This window comes from Lepisma saccharinum, chromosome 3, assembly GCF_977018435.1.
Source record: "Lepisma saccharinum chromosome 3, izLepSacc3.1, whole genome shotgun sequence".
NCBI lineage: Eukaryota > Metazoa > Arthropoda > Insecta > Zygentoma > Lepismatidae > Lepisma > Lepisma saccharinum.
The window spans coordinates 135,514,917-135,532,008 of record NC_139231.1 but is presented as its reverse complement, the minus strand read 5'-3'; the positions used below and the strand labels follow the sequence as shown (position 1 = coordinate 135,532,008).

At 38.4% G+C, this 17,092-nt stretch overlaps 1 protein-coding gene across 12 annotated transcripts in view; it reads right to left on the bottom strand.

The window, feature by feature from the left end:
• The window catches only part of sick (sickie), a 1,061,378-nt gene that overhangs the window by 15,498 nt on the left and 1,028,788 nt on the right, over positions 1-17,092 (bottom strand). For 10 of the 12 annotated variants that reach the window (XM_083119471.1, XM_083119472.1, XM_083119464.1 and 7 more), the window contains 6 exons: positions 12,112-12,310; positions 8,434-8,597; positions 5,124-5,305; positions 4,387-4,546; positions 2,798-2,948; positions 1,721-1,908 (listed from right to left, as the gene is read on the bottom strand). In XM_083119471.1, coding sequence (XP_082975597.1) covers positions 1,721-1,908; positions 2,798-2,948; positions 4,387-4,546; positions 5,124-5,305; positions 8,434-8,597; positions 12,112-12,310 — 1,044 coding nt within the window. The remainder of the gene's footprint in view (positions 1-1,720; positions 1,909-2,797; positions 2,949-4,386; positions 4,547-5,123; positions 5,306-8,433; positions 8,598-12,111; positions 12,311-17,092) is intronic. The other 2 variants (XM_083119468.1, XM_083119469.1) reach the window with 2 other exon arrangements.

Here is a 17,092-nt window from a genome sequence, read left to right as displayed (position 1 = left end):
ATTATACATCAATAAAATATATTGTAAAAACATTTTTTTTATTTATTTGTTTATTTACTTAGCATCGTGTATGGCCTGTCATGATTCCCCAGTAGCATTTGACTGTAACCAGTGTAACGGTCGGATTGACCATTACTGGTTTTGGTATATTGTAATAATTAATTGCTGGCCAGCTACAAGGTGTAGGGTTAAGTAATATGTTTCCATGAGTGTATTTTTATGTTATTATTGCATGTAAGTGTATATGCTTATTGGATTGTGCTTTGCTGGATGTTAGATTCCCCTGTTTTTTACCTCCCCGGTTGGGGGAGCTAGCGGTCTCTCAAAAGACCGTTGGCAGTGGAATTTTCCAATGCTACGGGGTCCACGTCCACGGACGTTTACCCCGGCTATAAAAAAGGCCAGTGGGCTTTAGCAAAAAAACAGTGTTTCCCCATTGATCGACGAAAGAGGAACGTCTCCTCAAGTTTAGTCCACTTATGGTGGCTAAACTGGATATAATAATGTAGCATCTGGTTATGCCAGCCCCTGTTGCTGTCCCAATTCCCCTGTTAGAAAAAGCTTTGATTATGTGGATATTTCCGTATTTGATTAATTGATGCCCAAAAGGAGTGAAGGCATAAGGAAACGCATTTGTAATGAATGGAATATCATTTAAGCTGAGGATAGGCCCACCGAGATAGTTATGCTAACTCGGTGGTAAGGGAAGTGCCGATGGTTATGCCATAGGTGCGCAAGTATATTGATTTAGAGATTTGGTAATTTTGGTCTATGCAAGACACTCATGGAAACGCTCTGTAAAATATGTATATATATAACTACGTATAATAAACCTATATATCCTACGAGAATGTTATGATTTCAAGAACAACGGTACTGTCCATTTAAACAGTTTTATATTCACTTGCTGTATATGTGTAAACGAACCAGGGACATAAAAATATAAATTGTTATGTGAACCCCCCCCCCCCCCCTTTTGTAATTCCGGCGCAAATATAATCTGCTCGCTTGGCACCCAGGGTGAGGTGAAAGGAGAGATTGAGGGATTAAGTAGGAAGTAATCCAGAGGGCCGGAAAGAAACGAGGGATAGGGGGGGGCGACACTATCACACCAATTACTTGTAATGCAGTAACTTTTTCCAGTAATGGTAAATTCAATTAGTTACTTTACTATATCTATACCTGTTACTTTTCCAGGTAATGAGTAACAAATTTGATAGTTACTTTTCTACACATTTCCACAGTAATGAACAACACTGTGGTTTGCTAAAAAAGATAAGACATGTTAAAATTCATACAACTATTTGTTACAGGAAAGTAACTTTTGATGTATAAGGATTAACTTCAAAGTGTGTCTCAAGTCTATAATTTCATATTTAAACATATGCAAGTTAATAAAGATTAATTTAAACCTTAGATGGTATTGATAAAATAAGAAAAAGCAGTGTATGCATGCAACAGGTTTTACAAGTTACAGCTTATCCAGAATAAAGTAAATGTAAAAGTACTTGTAGGTACTTTGTACATTTACGGTAACTTTAAAGAAGTCACACTTCAAAAAGAGTAACTGCAACCATGTTTTTTTTTTAAAGTTAAAGAAGAGAAACATGGAGAGGCTGTTGAGTTGGGAGAGGCAAGGTGCATGCAATGGAGAGAGATAGGAAAAGGTCTCGGTGACTGATGTGAGCATACAGTGTACTTAAACTGAGTTTTAACTTACCTTGAACACACGCCTCACTAAGCTGTCCAGCGTGTCCCATTTAGTCTTCCCACTCACAGAGACGTTGGCAATCAAAGTCTCTGGAATTTGGTTGCTATCTTCCCGAGAGGTCATGTATTTGTCGAAATTCCCATGGGAACCCAGTAGCACTGACACGGTGACTCTCTTCCCATCCTTATCACCTGGATCTGCAAGGATTACATCTATAATAATGGGAAGACTCCAATCATTACCCAAATTTCTAATAATTTACTTAAAACTGAAAAAAAGTAAAACTGAAAATGCCTATATATGAACTGTTATTCATAATCAAATGGCATTTCACGAAATTTCTCTATGTTAGAAGCAGATGATTATGTTTTGGGTATTGATCTAATGAACTTATCACTTGCAACTTGAATTTTTTTTATGCATCACCTTGAAATCGATTTGAAATGTTAAGAGTGAAATTCAAAATATTCATATTTTTATCATGAATTAGTATGACAATAAAATGCATGCCTTTGTAGAAATTTCAGAAAATTACATTGCCTTACATTCATATGTAATTACTCCGATTTAGCAAATTGTTGATCGCTTGAATTTTCAACAATAACTATAAATTAGAGATGGGACGATATGAAATTTTGGCCGATACTGATAAAGTACCAATATATAAAATTTTCTGATTCCGACAACAGATATTTCACCGATCCGATATACAATTCTAAATGATTCCTGAAGGACTTGAATGGTTCATTGACCTCTTTAATAAGCATATGGTACCAGGTAACTGCATATTTAGACACTACCTTTTTTAAAAAGTCAGCCATGGAAATTATATGTTTACATCCATAAAAATCATAACAAAATGGAAAAATATTGCACTAAATTATAAGATATTTATAAATATATCGGATCAGTAAAATTATTTCCAATATATCGGCCGATACCGATAGAGTACCGATTAATCGATTCCATTCCTACTGTAAATACAAAGTTTTAGCATGTTTGTATGTCGCCCTGCCAACTTGAATATGCACACTACATGTTTAACTGTTTCTGGACAATTACACGAATTCATGAAAGAAAAATTACCTATACTAGAGGGCGCTGAAGCTTCAGACATGCTGAACCTCCTCTCTAGGCTATCCGTGATGGGAAGTGAACTTTGCGATGATGTGAGAGACTTGCTGGTCACTATTCGCTGCAACCTTTCATTGTCCTGCTTCAGGTTCATCATTTCATTCTGGAAGGAAACAAACAAGAAATATGTAAAACATTGTTTTAAAATAAAACTAATACCACATGTAAAAAAAAAGAAAAAAAAGAAGTATATTGTACTCACTAAATTCAAAAAAAAGATTAACGTTTTCCACAACCTCGATATAAGTATCCATGGTACCCAAGTCAAAAGCAGGTGCAATTCATATTTAGAGCCTGCGTGTATCTCTTCCATTTTTTTATTGGTGATATAACCTGTGCTTGAAGTTGAGTTGGCGTTTTTAAGTCCACTTTATGCACAGTAAGGCTAATCAGGACTGGACCTACAGTTTAAAGTGGGATCCAAACCACTATGTGCCTCCACCAGGTATTGAAACCAGGATTCCTTGATTACAAGGCGAGGTTGCAACCACTGCATCATCGGGGATGCCCTGAGTGCTTGAAGTGAAATATATGTCAGTTGGGGGTGGGTCTGGGGAGAGAGAAGGATGCTTTGTTTATATTTTCCTAGCTGCAGAGATCCCCCTCCACTTCAAGCACTGGATATACCAGAGGATGAACAGTCTCATGTCTGAAACATCATGTGGAAGCATTTTACTCTCTTGCACGTTTATTCGTTCTCTTTACTGAAAATCAGGTTAAGTCAATCTAGAGCAGTTTAGAGTGCTCAGTTATTAAATAAAGCAACACCACAGTATGTTCGAGACCCAGATTGCAATAGTCTTAAATCCCCTCCCCCTTTTTTTTAAAAAAATTGTGCAATTTCAACATAATTCAATAAATATACAGAGAACCCCTCTGCAAACTTCTTTACAAAAATAAACACAATTTCGAATTTTAGTTGTGCTTTTGCCAAACTGAACAGAATAATAAAAAAATATCATCAACCCTCTTTGCTCTGAACAGCCGTAAAGAAGTTCCCTTTTATTTCCAGTTACTTAAATATTTTTTCTTTCCCATACGGCTTAATGGTGTCAAAAGAAATGTCTTAAAGGTCTCTGGCAAAAAAGGATATTTATGAAGGGTATTACCTTGTTAAACATAATTTGGCACAAATTAATATCACAGCTCCATACTGGGAGAGACTCCTCACTATGGGCATCAACAGATAGCACTGATATACAGTGGAACCTCGATTATACATTTCTCAGGGGACTAAGCTGAGAAAACTTAAAATGTGGGAAAATGTAAAATCGAGGAAAATTTCTTAACATTTTGCTATATTGGGACCATCAAGCTTGACTGTATAATGCAGGAAAATATAAAATCGAGGAACGTAAAATCGGGGTTTCACTGTACATTAATTCAACAGAAGCGAAAAATCAGGCAAAACCAGGACTGGCTTGGTAGTTCAGTTGGTAGAGCAACTGCATGGCATGCCAGAGATCTGGGTTCAAGTCCTGGTTGAGTCTGCATTTTTTGCTGAAATTTCTACATTAACAAGGATATGTATTGCACCTTACCCTCATTTTTATTACAGTGTCCTTCAAAGATTCTAACTGATGAGCAGAACTCAATGCTTCTAGCCTAATGTCCGTCAACACTAGATCCTTTTCCCTTAACTGCTTCTTCAGATCTTCTACAACTTCAGGTCCTTCTTCTCCAGACTCCTTATCATAAATACTGTAAAGGAAAGAATAAAAAAATACTAACTTAAACTACAGGGAATAGTAATTATTTCTTTTCTATGTGGTGCGGTTTATTTAGTACTATGCTAATTAGAACTATATCATCTCTCTAAGGTTTATACTAACATGAAAAGACAGGGCTAAATACGACATTTTGATCTAAAAGTTAATAATTCCCAGGCCACTCATGTTTTGTCACGGTTAAAGTTTATGAACAAATATGTAACACTTGTTTGTCAAGGTTCAAATTTATCTTACCTCAGAGAACATATTACCAAATGTCATCATATCAAGGGAAGGGAAGTAATACAAAATTGCGTTCATGTTCATGACTAAAATTGTCTGCATCTAGACCAGTCACACAAACTATGGGTCATGCAATGAGGTCATCAACCAACTGACTGCATAGAAACAATGTGGACATCCCTGACCTAGTTAATTGTTTAACAATTACTTCAATTATGAATATAGCTAGCTACTTTTCACAACTTTATGTACATTCTGTTCTCAAAAGAATGATTATCTACTTGGAAATTAGACCTTAAGGGTCAGGGAATACATAACACACTTACGCAGAGGAAGACTGGCTGATTTTGATTCCCTGTCCACCATTCATCTGATGAGGAGTGTTAAGAAGGGGTGAAGATGGAGCTGAGACATCCGAGTTAAGTCCTCTTGCATCTTCAACATCCGAAACTGAACCATTCTTGTTTTTCTTTGAACGCGAAAATGCTTTACTGAAGGAACTTCGCAACTGCAATAGATAATAATGCTACATTAGCAACAACAAAGCAAAAAAGTTAAAACACACACACACACAAAATTAATTTTATACTTTTCATGGATCAAAGTGGAAAAAAAAACCTAGGAAAATTTTATAACGTTTTGACAAATTGCTAATCTATTACAATGGATAATTATCTAGAATTGGATCAATCACAACATTTAGACAATAAATGTGATGTTATAATAAATCATCCACAGAGTGCAACAGTTCAAGATGACAATTTTTCAAAAGAAAAAAGGACAACCAACAATTTGTGTATAAACAACTATAAATGTATAAAAGAAAGGAGGGCCAAAAGGGCTAAATAAATAGCAAAGAAGGAGAAAGGAAACACTCACCAGACAGTAGAAATAAGTGAAATTTTCGCAGACGCAAGATGCATTGTCAGTTGAAGAAGAAAGATTGAACCGGAAGTTAAGAGACCTGCAGAGATGCCAGGTCTTGATCGAAGGAGTAGAAATACAAAAAAAAAACACTGTTCTGTCACCAGGGTCATCGAAAATTGTGAGTGGCGGGGTGGGGACAGACAACACCCGCACCCCCACCTACTTACTGCCCAAAATTCACAGACCCATTGTGTCCAGCTACAACTCTCCTACCGAAAGAATCTCAGCCCTTGTTGACTTCCACCTCCAGCCTCTTGTGAGCTCGCCCTCCCTAGAGAGAGAGAGAGAGAAGGAAAGAAGAAATCTTCTCCCTATCTCTCTCTATCTTTTCTTTCGAAGGGGGGGGGCTTCTTTCTCTTTCTTGAGGGGAGCGAGAGAGATTTTCCATTCCCTCTCTCTCTACCTCTCCCCCAGAGAAAGAGAGAGGGAGTGGAAAGAGAAAGGATGAAGAAGAAAAATAAAAGGGAGGGGGAAGGGGGAGGCACCCACCCACCTGCCCTTAATGGGGAAAAAGGATGATCCCCCCCCCAAAATCTTAAGGAAAGAAAAAGAAGCTCTTTCTCTTCCCCTCCGGATAGAGAGAGTGAGTCGAGGGAAAAGCTGGGTGGAAACCGAAGAAGAAGGTGAAAGCTCTGCCCCTCCTACCTCCATGACACCAACCCTTCTTCCAGAAAATAAGCACGCTTCCACCACTGCCTCCAAATACCATCCTTGCTCCCATCGATGTCACTTCCCTTTACACCAACATACCTCACTCCCACGGCCTCCGCTCCATGGAATTCTACCTCAATAGCAGAACCAAACTTCACAACCCCAACACCAAATTCCTGACCCACCTTGTCCTCATATATAACAATTTCACCTTCGAAAACCAACATTTACAGATCCTATGAACAGCCATGGGTACCAGAATGGCCTCATCCTCTACAAACCTTTTCATGGGCAAACTTGAAAAAGAGTTCTTGGAGACCCAACCCGTCCTCTGCTCCGCTTCATCAACGACATCTTCATTCTCTGGACACATGGAGAACCTTCCCTATCAGCTTTCCTGGACTCAACCACTTCCCTTCCATAAAGTTCACGTGGACCCACTCCCCCAACCTTCCTGGCTATGGACATGCACATCAAGGAAGGACCCACTCCCCCAACCAGATCACCTTCCTTGACATGCACATAGAAGGAGGACATATGAAAACCTCTATACATTATAAAACCCACCAACCACATGCAATACCTACACTTCTCCAACTCCCGCCCGTTCCACACCAAGAAAGCCATTCCATTCTCCCTGGCCCTCAGGGGAGAGCACCTTAACACTTCACCCACCTCCCATCAAAATTATAACCTCAACTTACACCAAGCCCTGGTCAACTGTGGATATCCCTCCATCCTGATCACCAAACATATATCCCGAACTGCCCCACACAACACCACCAACCAACCTGCCTGCCTGCACTCATCACCCCCACCTCAACAAAATCAGGCACACACTATGCTCTCTTCTCATTCTCCACAGTGATCCTGAAACATCTTTCTTGACAATCCCAGAGTGGTTTTCAAATGCCCCCGCAACCTCCAAAACATCGTGGGCCACAACACTCCTTCCACAAACAACCAACATCCCTCTGCCTACAAATGCAACCGTCCCAGGTGCAAAACATGCCCCATTTTCATCACCTCTCGCACCCTCCACATGCACATAGCCACTGGCGAATTCACCCTTCACCCCAAAGGAACCTGCCACACCTCAAACCTGATTTACATCTTCATCTGCAACATCTGTGTTGACTTTTACCTGAGGGAAACATCAACTGCCCTCACCTCAGAATGGATAACCACCCCTCCTCCACCCACAACCTGGACTTCACTGTTGCCGTCCATACCAACCACCACAATATCTCTTTCAATGACTGCTTCCGGGTAGCAATCATCCATCTCTTACCCCACTCAGCCAACTCCTCAGTTCGCAAAAGATGGGGAGAGGGCCTACACATCAGCCATGAGTGCAACCACACAGCCTGGCCTGAAAAAGGCCTCCCAGTAACTTCCCCACCACATCCTGACCCCCACCCCAACCCATCTTCCCCTGCCCCCACCTCATCCCACCACACACAGTTTTCAATGAGCCTGGTGACAGAACAGTGGTTTTTTTCCATACTTCTACTTCTTTGATCAAGACCTGGCAACTCTGCAGGTCTCTAACTTCCTGTTCAGTCTTTTCTTCTTCAGCTGATGATGCAGCTCGTGTCTGCGAAAATTTGACTATTTCTACTGTCTGGTGAGCGTTTCCTTTCTACTTCTTTGCTTTTTATTTAACCCAAAATGTATTCATATATGTATACATATATCAGAATACATATTACCTGAGCCTGTAATTTCTTTTAGATCAAAGCATGATGGGAAAAGGTCGTATGTGAATAGTAAGGACGTAACTCCAATTTATAAAATTTACAGAAGAGAGGAAATAATGTATCCTTAGGAATATGGCTGATACTTAAAAAGAGTGTCAGTAAATTGGAGATGTGACTACACCTTACTGCTATGGATTAGAAGTGGAGAGCTCCCAGAGAAGTTTATATAAATATAAAACTGCATTTTTGGGAGTTATGTTCCTCTGGTTCTTACACGACAATACTAATTCCACAATCTTCATGTACCATTATGATGACTTCTACTCTAGAGAACCAAATAATAATAAAATACTCTTACCCATCCTTTCTTTTTCTTCTTCTTTGAACCTGGACTATCCGGGGGATGTGCCTGGCTCGACTGGTGGGAAAGGTGTGATGCTCCACTGCAGGCCGATGATAAGGAGTTGATACTGGACACGGAATCTGTAGATAATTGACGTGACATGTTGGTTCCTCCAGCAGCTAGTGAGAAGAATGGTACAATGTGAATGAAGCTACGGCCTTCTGATTTGATTGAATTTATGTATAACACTTTTTCGTGTGTTTCTTTAATGTTTTCCTTCTCTCTATATATGATGATATCCCATTGCTGGAATTTTTATTTTATTTTAGATTTCACACTGTACCACTCCTTGTGAAGTTAGCAACAATTTCTACAAGCTTTCAAATTTCTTGCTACAGTTGCTATGGGACATTTTGCAAAATAATAGTGCTACCTACACTACTCAAAAAATAAAACTACTACAGATGCAGATATTAATTATATGATTTAATCCATGCACAATTGAGTTTTATTAGAATTTGATAATGATCTGCGATTACCACACAAACTATTCTTAAATAAATTAACTCCTTCCTCTCCTTTCATTCAAATTCATTAATGATTTTATTTAATAATAAAATTAAACTGACATTAAAAATGTAGTAACATTCCAAAGGTTGAAATAGCTCAAAAATGATATGCTTTTGTTGCATTGGGAAAAATCAAAGTAGACGTGATAGGTTACGTAACAGTTAATTTTAAAATTTTCTTTGCATTCCTTTACTGCCACTTCTGGCTAATTGCACTCACGAAGATGACTGATTGTGACAAGGAAATGCCAATGGCTCGAACCCTGGCGTATCTAGTGGGGGGCAAGGAGGCATTCCCCCTACCAAGAAAATGAGTGGTGAAATTTTTCATTCTGTGCCTTTTAACAGTTGGGCTGAAAAGTTCGTAGGCTGACTCATAGATGGCGTTACTAGAATTAAATCCATGTGATTTTTACTTAGTCGGCCCCTTCAAAAGATACGTGTATAAATTTCACAGCTGCCGGATAATTAGTTCGTGAGATATAGCATTGTGAGTGAAGCAGCTTTTGTTATTGTGAAAAAATGGATAAAAAAGAAATTCGTGTGTTAATAAAGCATTGATTTTTGGCGAAAAAAAAATACTGTTGAAGCCAAGGCTTGGCTTGATAAACATTATTCGGACTCTGCACCAGGAAAATCAACCGTTGAGAAGTGGTTTGCTAAATTTAAACGAGGCGAAATGAGCATCGAAGACGATGCACGCAGTGGACGCCCCAAAGAGGCTGTTACCGATGAAAACATCAAAAAAGTCTACAAAATAATTTTAAATGATCGTAAAGTGAAGTTGATCGAGATAGCTGAGATTATTACATAGCGTTGTTGGAGCGTTTAAAAGATGAAATCACGAAAAAACGGCCCCATTTGAAGAAGAAAAAAGTGCTGTTTCATCAAGACAATGCACCGTGTCACAAATCAATGAAAACGATGGCAAAATTATATGAATTAGACTACGAATTGCTTCCCCATCCACCACATTCTCCAGATCTGGCCCCCAGTGACTTTTTCCTGTTTGCAGACCTTAAAAGAATGCTCGCTGGAAAGAAATTTAGCACTGATGAAGAGGTAATCGCCGAAACTGAGGCCTATTTTGAGGCTAAAGAGAAATCGTACTATAAAAATGGCATCGAAAAATTGTATGACCGCTATAATCGTTGTATCGCCCTCGAAGGCAACTATATTGAATAATAAAATCGAATTTTGTCAAAAAAATATTTTTTACTATGTTAGCCTACGAACTTTTCAGCCCAACTGTTATGTGGAAGGTAAAATAAATGTTCTTCCCCTTTCAAATAATTACAAATAAAGCATCGCCCTGCTTGAAGTGTAACTGTTGTTTGCCCACTGTAAGTCCATGGCTTAAACCAGACATACAGTGCAAAGATGTAAAGATCATGAGGTGACCACTCAATATGCTTGGCCACCATTGGGGCATGCACAGCAATATAATATGCAATAAACTGTGTGGCTGTGTTGCATCAATTTGCAATTTCTTCAGAAATTTAATTAATATCATGAATTTGATATGTTAACATTCATTTAAAAATATAAGTAAGATTCTTTTCAAAAATAGTCAGACACATGGAGAATACTTGGAATATCATTACATACTCGAAAAACAGAAATTAATTCTTCAAACGGAATTCCTCTCGGTCTGTGAACAATAAATTATTTAAACCTTGTTGCAGTATAATTAGTACATTATTGACTGGATTTACAATTGCTTAATAAATTCCATTGTTCTATTGGTGGAAGTGACCAAGTACTCTACTACAATTACAACATCTATTACATATTACATCTGCTTCTTTAACAAAAGCAGGAACCAATAACATCATGCTTAAATACTTTTTTTTCCCCACTGAACGCAATAAAATTGAACTAATAACTTCAGTTACTTAATGACAACCAAATGCAGAGATTTGTTTTACATACATAGAAAATGAATGTCCGTATTTGAGCATATAATATAGACATGACATTTTTAAAATCAAAACATCAACAAAAATTTGGCACCAAGCTTGAAACGCACATTTAATTGAAAGTGGAAATTAAAGAGTTTCTTGTCTGCTAAATAAGATATATGAATACATCACAAGCTGTCAGAGCCAAATAAAATATGAAATCTGCTAAAGAAGAATAAATGATAACGTAGAGTTTTCAATAGGAGAGACAACAGTCAACAAACAAGAAATTGGCAAGTATATGCTGGTAAGAAAAATAGAAGAAATCCTACAAAATCTGAGAGTTCTCTTATATTGCATGATTGTTCTGTAAACCTAACTGTACTCCTTTTCTATTTATTCTGACGTACTGATGTGTACATTATCTGCTGTCCACATACTAAACTACGAGGTAATTTTTCCTCCGACAAGATATACAAAAAAATTAAGTTTAAAATACATTAATAGCCAATACAACTATGGTGTTTCTTCTATATAAATACACTTTATTATTGGAATGGATTTGTTACGTAATCTGTAGCATATACATGTTTAACTTTGTATCATGCTTTTTGACTTTAAATACTGATAAAATAAAAGTTAAAAACAGAGACATTTGTTAATGATTTATAGAGCTTTAACAAATTAAAATTCTCCCCATGAGTTGCAAAAAAATTTAAAATAATTGTGTAACGAAAGAGTCTGGAAAAGCAGTGTAAGAGGTTGAGTACTTGTAAAGTGGATTTATTGTGTTAATATAAAAGTTATGGAAATGTGTTCAAAGGTCTATGTTTCCATTCTCATGAAACTATAACAAACACTATGGAACAGGAAGTAATAGAAAAATCTATTAGGAATAAGGATGCAGCTAATCTGTATTAAGTTACTAATCATGCTTCCATACATACTGTTTTGTTCCCTACATCATTAAATGTGACTGTCCTGTTAATACAATACAACTAATACACCGGAAGTGTAAAATAAAGTGGAGCCCTCACTGGAAATGAATGACTTGCACACTACATCTACAGATAACTGTTCCAGGCATCAGCGAAAGATACAAAAGGATGGCCTCAACCTTCATGCATTCAAGCAAAAAGGCAAGAGATTATCTTTTTTTTTTTCTTTACGGAGAGCTACAGGCATATCCTCTCTGCTTGGATTAAGTGTTAAATATTCCTCACCAGTTAGGGCTACACTAGCAAAATCTTTACTAGTGTTAATTGTGTGTCTGCGAGCAAGGAGAGGGGGTGTGGGGCTGGGTCCAGGGGTCGAACATGGAGCTGAAGACATACTTTGCAGATGTGCAGTCGTGAGGCCCGCCTCTACACTCTGTTTCCGCAGGAGGTCTATTGTCTGTCGCAACTCTATGAGTTCAGAATCCTATAAAGAGAAAGAAAATGTATCATTACATATTTGTCATCACATAAAAAAAAATAGTATCAAATATTTACATATTTAATTTCATGCAATAAAATTTCCCTCTAAATTATAATTATTTTTAGGCCTATTATTATATTTGTTACTGTGATGTATGGTAGATTGCTTGTTGAAATCAGTAAATAACAGCTCTCTTTTTAAAAAATAAGTAAAATGCATTGTTGGCTTGCATGAATATCATGATACATGGAAGGAGGATTTATGCTTGGGTCCACTGAATGTTTTTTTTTTTTAAAAATACCAATATACAAAAGGATAGACAAGCACAAGTAGCACACACACAAAGGTCGAAAATAACTTAACACGCATGGTCCTGGAATGAATCACAAAATAGTACGAAGCAGCCTTCATAGCAATGGCCCAAAACCTTATGAATCATCCCAGTGTGAACATAGGACATTGCACAGTGGTTTGGATCCCATTTTAAACTGTAGGTCCAGTCCCAATTAGCCTATTTGGTTTGAGTTGGTGTTTTAAGTCCACTTTATGCACAGTAAGGCTAATCGGGACTGGACCTACAGTTTAAAGTGGGATCCGAACCACTTGTGCCTCCACCGGGTATCGAACCCGGGACCCCTTCCCAATTAGCCTATCTGAGCATAAAGTGGACTTATAACAAAAACGTCAGTCAAGGAATCATCCCAGCAAATAAGCTGCATTTGTGATTCCCTTGAACTTCAGACAATCCATTCTTGATCGACAGCTGCATGCAGTCGAATATGCAGTTCTTTTAGTAAAGTGATCACTCCATTTATGGAAGGCAGGTGTATCTTTTACATTTTATCAACCATTCAATAAAACCCCATTGCTCCAATTGGCAATCACAAACCAGTTTCTTGCTACCAGTGTCAGCAGGACAGATGCAACAACACAGGCATTTGAATTGGGAGCTTTTCCTTCAGGGGATTGTAAAAGGAGAAATGAACTGCCAAATGTACTCTACCTCAGTCATGTAGATCTTTTCAACATAAATAATGTGAAGAACATATAGAGCATCAACTTATTTGAACAAATTGAAAACCTAACACTAGCTAGTTAGTGTGACAATCAAATTTCTGAATTATTCTGGTGCTTAATTAACAAAGGGTTGAAGATGACAGGTCGCTAGTTTAAAAATAGTGGCATATTAAAAAGGGCGTAGACACTTATGTTGTAATAATATATATATATATATTTATGGACTAATTTGTTTATTCTAGTTCAAAATATAAGTAGGTTTTGATGCACAAAAAACGTGTATTTGACATCAACTGATGTCCCGCAGTCAATAACCAATTTATTCTTGAATAGTTAACACAATTCCAAAACAATACTTTTTGAAATGGTTTAACAGCTGCAATCTTCTGCTCGGATAGATGACTGTTTTAGCCCCCCCCCCTCCATTGGAAAAGAGCCTATTTCAGATCATACTATGATGTTGCTGTTGCTAACCACTAAATTATGCGTCAAGGCTTCATTCATCCTGATCATATCGATTTACACATGGGGATAGGATAAAATAACTAATAGAAAACCACAACAACATATGCGTAACTTGGCGGGGGCAAGGGGGGGCACTGGCCCCCAAAATTCCAGGATTATTTATTTTCACGTTAGAGGACCTGAGGAGCAAAGTAATAAGTTATTTGTTTTATTGCTTGCAACACAACTTAGATGTGTAATGACTTTGCTAAAAAAAATTATTAAAAAACTCCATGGTTTCAAGAGAATATAGAAAGCTCTATCTGGCACAAAAAAAAAATCCACAGGAGAGAATTATTTAAAACCACTAGCTAGGAGCTTGTAAAGTCCTAAGTCAAGATCCAAGTGCCTTACGAATGGTTGCTTATTCTGCACGAAATACTACAGGAGATTGAAAAACAACTAGGAGCACCGAAACCAACAAACTGATACGGCGAAAAAACGGGCATGCATATTTTATTCTATGCTCAGATACTGATAGGAATATTAGAAAAGGGAATGGAATAGTACAAAACACGTTATAAACGCTATAGATTCAGATTATAAGCAACTTATTAAAAATGTTATTGTTTTTCAAATAGCCTGGTCATTATGTGGGCAGAGGTACACGCAGGTTCTTCGGGAAATAATGATCATCCCGAGAATACACAGTAAGAACGATTTAATACATAACTTACAGACCTATCTCCAAGATGTCTGAACTTAAATTTTCGTACGTAAACAACTTTTCAACTTGGGCCGCGTCCGAATCGGTCCCCGTTCCATCCGGGGAATCAGCCAACCTCCGTTATCCGAATTCGCGGCAGACGTGGAGTCTGAGGGGAGAGCAGAGAGAAGCGACAGATGCACGCTTTAACTCGCTGTGACGCTGCGCTTGGCAGCCATATTCTAAGTTGCACTTTGTACAGACAACATTTACTGATTAGAAGATGTAAAACTCAGTTATACTTTAACATTTTATCGATAATACTGAATGTAGAAAAATTGTAAATGATGAAATAGCGTGTTACATTTTTAATATGAGTAGTAAATAGGTGGAAATCATTGTCATGTTTGTTTGGCGTCTGCCTTCTGCTTCCGTGCGATGCGCCTGCACCCCAGAGCGCGGTGGGTGAAGTTCGGGCTGACACCTGGCGGAAAAAGTGACAACCGTACTACAAGGGGACATGTAGATTCGGACGACTTGGACGTGACTTCGAAGGCACGCGAGAGCAACGGGAGAGAACGGGACGGAGCGCTTGCCAATCCGGACACGGCCTTGACGTCATCACGTAGTGCGCTTTGGGAAGAAACAAAATAAAGTCGGGCAAACTAATTCGCACGTGTTAAGGAAAGCTTACGAGAAGCCTTCTTGGAGCGAGACATTTGCTATATTTTACACGTGCATATTACTTACATGATCGTGATAACCATACCTTGAATCACGTCGGCAAAGATTATACGCACAATGCTTACCGGGCATGTTTTCAATGCAGGAACTAATTTGTTTTTTCCCGAAATATGACGGCAGACCGTGATTTCGTGCAATGGTGAATATAATCCATTCAAACATTATCCACACTTAACAGACATATTTAAAAACAGCAATTTATTGTCTGTGTTACTCAATCTAATCGAGTTTAAAATATCTAAATCGTTGGACGTTTGCTAAAAACTCGCTAGCTCGTCCAATGTTCACACAGTTGTGTTTGGTATTCGATTCGAACCAATGATCCGCACCATAATCAACCCTAGGATATGTACTCTACCTTTGCCAACTCCTTGGAAGTGGTTTTAGCTTCATTCTCGGTGCGATTTAGCTCTTTTTTAATAACCCCGTTTAGCAACACTGTTTATTCCAGTTAAACGATGTGTGACGATTTTATCCAGTGCATAGGGTTTATCTCCCCTTGCACTCTGGCGCAGCAATAAGTTTTCATTTTTTGCCGGAAACATACACGACATACTTGATCGTGGCTACTGACATCCTCAACGAATATACCTGTTTTGAAAACTTCTACTTTCCGGAGACCACTACATAGATAACAATGAAATAATGTATGGTTACACAAAGGCACTGAACCGCCTCAAGCGAATGGCTATAATATTTAAATCTAATATTTAAAGTGTGCGATGACACCTTGTCCAGTTCCTATCGTTTGGAATAATTTCCCAAGTAATGTGGTTCACCGACCTTGGACGGCTTGGAAAATGCGTGCAGTACGCTTTGTGACATTGGCACGCATCGCGAATTATGACTGTTCTGGTTTAACAGCGATAGTTCGCATACACGTAGTAGGTGTTACATAAAAATAGTGCACAGCGTAGGGTGTTCACTTGGATTACGACTCGCCGACCAGTGCCGCGATAGGTTGGATTTCAAATTGTGTACTTTTCTTTTCAATCACGATATGTGCCTAGTCATTGCAAAAGTAAGGTGTAGTGTTTGAGGGTGGTCTAAATGCACAATTTTTAAATAAATAATTTGGTGGGCACGTAGAACTATCGGAGGGATCAGTGTTCCCGGTCCCTTTTGAAGACATCCATGGAGTTGAGTTCACGAAAGAAGATGTATGTTTTCCACGATACATCACATCACATAAATTGACAAAAAAGAAAAAGAAAAGCACGACGCCTGCTCAACCTCATGTTCTTTCATACTTCATACAGCACTTTTATTTGTGGAACATACACATGTGCAATCACGGACTGGAATGTGGTCTCTGCTCATTATTCGCCGGACTAGGATAACCTAAAATTGTCCCCTATTTTCAATCATTTCAACTCCAAACTACGTTGTTGCAGGAAATTTGTGGCCAACCACAGGAAAAATGCAGTTATCTTCGAAGATGACAAACATGTGAATACACAAAATAAATTCAGAACTCTGCGCGCATCGTGCAAGAGGAAGGCATAACCATCTCGTAAAATGCCTATTGTGGTTGCAGGCACCATATGGTACAGCACAGGTGAGGAGAGAACGTCACGTACAACACACATCCTATGCATGAAAAGGTCCCCAGGCAAGAGAACCGAGGATAGGTAATCCCAGCGTAGTTGTAAAGTGTATTCATTTACAAAATCTTACATACATGCCCATCTGCAATGTGTGAATCGTATTTTGGCGGTCATTTTTCAATTTCGCCTTTACTACATCCTTTATTTGTGTGCGCGTGTGTGTGTGTGCGCGCGCGCTATGTATAAAACTTTACACAGAATGATGATTCCTGGCTGTTTATATGCATCAATCGTCAGTACTTGGACCAAAACAGTGCTCCAAGTTGA